The 5,973-nt window shown below is 52.5% G+C and overlaps 1 protein-coding gene across 1 annotated transcript; it reads right to left on the bottom strand.

Annotated features, from left to right (window-relative positions):
• EDN2 (endothelin 2) lies at nucleotides 255–5,609 on the bottom strand. Its single transcript, XM_021375644.1, has 5 exons — nucleotides 5,406–5,609; nucleotides 5,044–5,182; nucleotides 3,845–3,964; nucleotides 3,311–3,415; nucleotides 255–2,413 (listed from the first exon to the last, which is right to left on the bottom strand). Exons 1-5 carry the CDS (start codon nucleotides 5,467–5,469, stop codon nucleotides 2,302–2,304), a joined length of 540 nt encoding a protein of 179 aa, XP_021231319.1. The 5' UTR covers nucleotides 5,470–5,609; the 3' UTR covers nucleotides 255–2,301.

Raw genomic sequence — 5,973 nt, 5'->3', positions numbered from 1 at the left:
GATGTGATCACTTTGTCCCTGCAGTGCCAACAGCCACAGTCGGACCCGCTGAGATGATTTGTGACAAAGTGCTCATCCATGAGAGAACATTAACAGGACACACAGCGCAGGGATTCAAGCTGTGCTCAGCACGGCATCCCCATCCCAGCCCAGCTCTGCTGTCCCACTCAGTGCCACAATGCTTTTGTCCCCCTGTGTTCCTGTTCTTCTCCACCCACCACCACCCCAGCAAATAAGGAAGAAAAAAAAGAGTATCGACTTTTGCCATTATTTATTACAAATTAGATTATTTTTTTTTGCAAATTGCCATCTAAAAAATCAATAGATTTAAATAAATATACAGACGTCAGAATGCTACATACGGCACGTGTGCAATCCGTCACGCTAAAGATGAGACATCACACACAAGGAGATATACATAGTATTTTACAGCAGAAGTTTTATTTTAAATTACGAGGCTCACATTAAACCATGTGCAAAGTTTCCTTTGGAACAAACCCTTTCAGGATTTACTAATTATTCTTTTTTTTTTTTTTTCCCAAATGACTCAAACCTTCAGAAGGTCAAATAGAAAAAAAGTTTCTCTGCAGCTTTGGGGACCAAAATGATCGGTCAGTTGTTTCAGTTACAGTACAATCAATCGGTCTCATCTTGCTCTGCTCTCTAAGGCTTAAAGCAAAATCAAGGAAGTATTTGGTACATCCGACAGGACTACGCTTGCGACAACCACGGGTTTTGGTCCACCACCAATCTTCTTCAATGCTCATGTGTAATACTGGACTGGGCAGCAAAGGGGACCCGACAGCGGTTCCGTGACAGCAATTATTTATCTGCACTAACCAGACAACAGCCACAGCCACAATGAATAACAGAAGTCAAATCTTCCCAGGCAAGCAAAAAGTGCATTTGCAATACAGCTCCAGAGCCTTGAGACTGCCTACAATACGAGTTTCCAGCTCCTGAGCTCTGTGCTTTTCCCCAAATTATTCCTTCCCTCCTCCAAGCCAGCAGCACTGTGCTGCCCCTGGGGAAGCATCCACGATTTGTGTGGGTTTAAGTCCAACCCTTTCTCCTAAAGCTGTGCAGACAGAGCTGTGCTCTCTTCCTACTGATCCTTTCCTGCACTTCAATCCCTGGCTGCCCCTTGCCTAACGCATTCTCTATTCTGGTTACACTTCTAGTGATGTGCTATTCACACACTGCTTATTTATTATATAGGATCCAACTCAGAAATCTGATCTAAGTGAAGCAGCAAGCAAGCCTTTGTGTGTCACTCTCCCACCACCCATCTTCTCTGCCCCTAACTCTTCCTTTAAGGCAAAGCTGAGAGCAAGCTGGGGTATGGCGTGAAGAGCTGGGGAACCCAGCTCTAGGAGCATGTCCCAGGGAACAAGTTCCCAGCACTGACCCCATCCAGACCAGCAGCTTGGCTCTGCTCGGACCCTCCCCAGGCTCCATGGGGCTCCATGCATGGGGCTGCAGCCTGGCAGGGCCAGAAGCTGCTGCAGAAATACAGCTGCACGTGAGCATCCCACCCTGCTCTGCTCTGCGTGGTGGCAGGGGCGACGCTTGGGTTTGAGGAGAGCTATCATTCACCTAAACAAGACCCACACGGCCCTCCAGTGATTTTCGCAGCCAAAGAATGCCACTGACCATTCAGGTGGCTCTCAGGCTTCAAGATGGTATACTTTTACATATATATATATATATATATATATATATATGTATATACTGGGAGCTGTTTGACCACAGGAGGCTCATTCATATGCACATCGCACTATCTGATGAGAGAAAAAAGTGCAACGCTGGGCCCAGAGGCAGCTTATCCCCATCTACAGCAGCCAGACCATGTCTGAGGGGGCCGAGTGGAACCACGCTCAGACAAGGCCCCAGGGCAGAGCAGAGCAGGCCAGAGATGCGGGCACTCGATGCTGCCATGTCTGGAAGGCACGTGGCTGTTTGGGTTTTGTTGGTGATTCAACCACCCGCAGCGGGTGAGTGTCTGCCTTGGGCTCCAGTGCAGAGTGAAGCAAGTGTTCTACCAGCAAGACCCTTGCCTGATCCAAAAAGGCACAATTCAGCTCCACGACACATCTAGGACTGCACAGAGAGACACTGATTTCCCTTTATAACAGTCTCTGGAGTGCATGCAGTACTCGTTCACGCAATGGGAGCATGGAGACTTCCACTTCTTCCCCCCTCCACTCATGGCCTTTCCTTCAGCTCTAACTACCGACAGCGGAGTTAGCGGCACCCACGGAACTCCAGATTCTTCTGGTGAACTTGGTTTGCACCTGCTCCTTATCTCTTCTTCTTCCAAATGTTTTTCTTCCAAGGCAAAACTGCTGGCGGAGCACTCCGCTGAGCACGGTGCTGCTGCTTGCTGAGCCGCAGGCGGGAGGCAGCAAGGTCCCTGCAATCAGGAGAGAGAAAATGTTCACTCACCAGTCCATTTTCCTACTCAGCAATAGCCTATAGCATGCCATTTACCTATTGGCAATAGCCTACATTATGCCATTTACCAACCAGCCACCAGTTTGGGTCTTGTTTTGTTGTTGTTTATTATTATCGTTAGTTTTGGTGGATTTTTTGCCTTGGGTTTGGTTGTTGGCTTTTGGGCCGGTGTTTTTGTTTTGTTGCTGTTTTCTTTTTTGAGGCAGAAGAAGGGGATGGAAGAGTAGAAATTCCTAGCTGCAGCTGCATTAAGTCACAGCACTGATCCACCTAGTTGGGATGACCCAACCGATGCTTCCCCACATCTGCCTTTCAGAAATTGTTCCCCTTGCATCTGGTTTAACTGCCACCAATGGACCAATTCTCTCTCAATCTGCAGGCACCCTTGGACTTGTTTAGACTTCTGGAAGGGCTTTCAGCACTGAGTTCCATAGTTCAGTGTTGGGATGTTAAAAGAGATATCTCTTTTGATCCAAAGCTGCTGCCCAATCCATCCTTTTCCTATGGCATGACATCTCTTTCCCTCTTACACATCATCCTTTTGCCCATCCCATATCAGAGGAACTTCCCCACCAAAAGTTACATTATGTAATATTGCTCTAGTGCTGGAAAACCCCTGGTTCCCTCAGCTGTTAGCCTTCAGTTCTACGCAGCAGAAATTGCCAAGCTGAGTTACTAAAAAGGAGACGAGGAGGAAGCCAGCTCCAACCCAAGCAGTAACTGCTGAGGTCACAACCCCAGATTGCTTACTAGGGAAGTTCACATCAAATCCCAAAACCGTACGGGTTGGAAGGGGCCTCTGGAGATCACCAAGCCCAACCCCCAAGTTCAGAGTGAGCTTCAATGGCACACTCACCTGAGGGCTCTCAGCAGGCTGTGCTGGGAAGGCTTCACATCACCACTCTGCAGAGCCTTCGTGGATGCTCCAGAGCTCGTTGGGAGCCTCAGGCTCTGGAGGTACCTAATGAGCAAGGAGAGGTGCATGAGCCACACGCCTGCAGGTACCAGGGGATCACTGGCTCTAACATCACTGGTGGCAGACCAAGTTCAGTGCACGATTTGAAGCGTTAATTGCAGCTATCTGAGAGATATCTACGCCTCACTTCTACTGCTGTCCTCTTGCCTTGCTCAGTTCGTAGTCAATTTGATGATGGGAGGTTTTGACTACTGCTTTGATAAGAAACTAATGACATCTGTACAATAACTTCGCTCCCCGCAGTGCACGCATTCCTCTATTCCTCCGTCTGAAGTGAGACAAAGGAGAGCGTGCCCAACAGAAACAACAAGCTCCCAGCCCATGGGAGATGCCAGCACCCTAAAGCAACCCCACAGCCTCCACTCCCCTCTCCCAGGAGCACCCCGGGGAGCATCCCCAGCCCCCCCAGCTCACCTGGGCTCCTCCTGGCAGAAGCTGGTGCAGGTGCTGTCTCCGGAGCGTGAGCACTCGCACCTGCGGGGTGATCTCTTGCGCCGCCGTGGCGGGCTGCCCAGGCCATAGGGAGCGGTGTGCCTGTTGGAAAGAGGAGCAATCAGCGCTGCTGCTCGCTTGTTATCAGCCAACAGGTTTATAGCACAGCCTTGGGAGGCAGCCAAGCCAGCGCCATGATAATAAAAGACTCATCTACAGACAGAAGGTGAAAAGGCCACCGATAATTCCGAGCCTTTATATTCCAGCTCCTCTCCCACCTACTGTTTACCCTGCCCCTCCCAGGGAGATGGCCGTGCCAGCCCTCCCAGTGGCATTTTCTCTCCTTGCACCCGTGCAAGGGCTGCTGCATGGGCTGGGCTCACCAGCCACCAGCACACGGAATGTGCAATGCACAGGACATAGTACAAATCCCAGTCGTTATAATGCACGGGACATAGTACGAATGAAGACGTCTCAGGGCCAGAACAGGTCCTCCTGATCACAGCATGCTTTTCGAGCTCTTAGTGTGTGCACATTCCTGCTCCATCTCTGATCACAATCTCTCCTCCCAGAGGGTTAAGGATTGGCAGTGATTGAAACTATGCTCCAAGCAAGCAGCGAGTTGTAATTGCACGTTAGTGAGCATGATTTTAACCACACCTGAGTACATGTGTTTTGCTACAGAGCGATGGCCATTGGTCTGAAACTGCATGGAGAGCTGCTTTAGCATTCTTGAGGGCAGGACTTGGCAGCCACGGGACGTTAGTGCCAACCCACCACTGTCTCATTAACAATGCTGGCAGCCAGCAGGCACAGTTACAGTTTGCAAGAGGGTAATGTAACTTATCTGGCTTGCAGCTATAACATCTTGCTATTGCTTTTGTCTTGCAGAGGTACAAATCTCAAATAAAGATAAACCATGGGGAGGCAGCGCCCTGGGCTTTCATCCCCCTCCCTTTGGGTTGTGCTGGAACCCCCAAGCACAGCACAGTTTGTCCCTTTCTAGCAGCTGCGAAGGGCTGAACTCTCAGTGCTCTACAGTGCAGGTGCTGCACGAACCTCGCAGGACCAGGATCTTTTCTCACCTCCCTCTAACTGCCCCCCATCCTGGATAAGGAAGGACAAGGAACTACTCACTCACAGAGCCATCCCCCCGTAAACCCACATGGGCTCACACTCACCCAGGTGTGTTGACCCAGATGATATCCAGGTGACAGAAGTAGATGCACTCCTTATCCAGCCAGCTGTTGCAGGAGCACCGCTTGGTCCTCAGATGCTCGGCCGCGCCGAGGTGGGACTGCAGGGGAGGCTGCCCCATACCTGCAGCAGAAGGAGAAGGGATGAGTTGCAGGTTGGGTGCAGAGCACCGGAGCGCTGTCCATCTCACACCTCCGCAATCACCTCCGGCAAACACTACAGTGACCCCAGAGCACACAAGGGAGCAGGAGATGCAGCCTGGCACAACCCGGCAGCAGCTGCCCCACAGTGCCCCCCACCCCGAACCCCCTCCTGCCCCCGGGACCCCCAAAGCCCCGGGGCTCACCGTCTTCCAGAAGGATGCAGAGGGCGAGCGCCAGCAGCGCAGCACCGGCAGGATGGCTGGGCATGGCCGCGGGCTGCGCAGAGAGCTGGAGGATTTAGATTTGGGCTTTTCCTCTTTTTTTTTTTTTTTTTTCCCCTATTACTTCTTTTCCCCTCTTTTAATGTTTTCCCTTCCTCTCTTCTCCGTGCACCGCTTCTGCCGGAGCCGCAGCGATGATCTGGAGGCAGCGGGCCCCTGGCAGGTGCTTTATAGCCCCGCTCCATCGCGTCACGGCCGCGCTCCGCCCCGCCGCGTGGAGCGCCCGCGGGGGAAACATCGGAGCTCGGGCACGCGTGGGGGGGGCGGGAAGGCGGCATCCCGCGGTCCGCCCCCGTGCGGGGAGGTCCCCTCCTGCAGCACGGCCCCGGCCCCGCGCTGCGAACACGCGTGGGGCTCCCGTCCCGCACGGGGATGGTGCGGGGAGAAATTCCCACGCCGGAGCTGCTCGCAGCGTGGGGGGGGGGCACTGGGGCACGCTGCTGTGCATATGCAGAACTGGGTTTGTTTCCCGTGAGTCGGGGGAGGTGGG

This window comes from Numida meleagris, chromosome 22 (assembly GCF_002078875.1).
Source record: "Numida meleagris isolate 19003 breed g44 Domestic line chromosome 22, NumMel1.0, whole genome shotgun sequence".
NCBI lineage: Eukaryota > Metazoa > Chordata > Aves > Galliformes > Numididae > Numida > Numida meleagris.
The sequence above is the reverse complement of the archived record's forward strand: the minus strand, read 5'-3'. Positions and strand labels throughout refer to the sequence as shown.

What these genes read in the sequence shown, in the direction of transcription:
- EDN2 (XM_021375644.1), bottom strand. Translation starts at nt 5,469, where the DNA reads ATGCCCAGCCATCCTGCCGGTGCTGCGCTGCTGGCGCTCGCCCTCTGC. An exon ending in ATCTGGGTCAACACACCTGG is followed by an intron (nt 3,965 to 5,043) that starts GTGAGTGTGAGC and finishes TCTTTCCAACAG; the next exon opens with GCACACCGCTCCCTATGGCC. An exon ending in TTCTGCCAGGAGGAGCCCAG is followed by an intron (nt 3,416 to 3,844) that starts GTGAGCTGGGGG and finishes CTTGCTCATTAG; the next exon opens with GTACCTCCAGAGCCTGAGGC.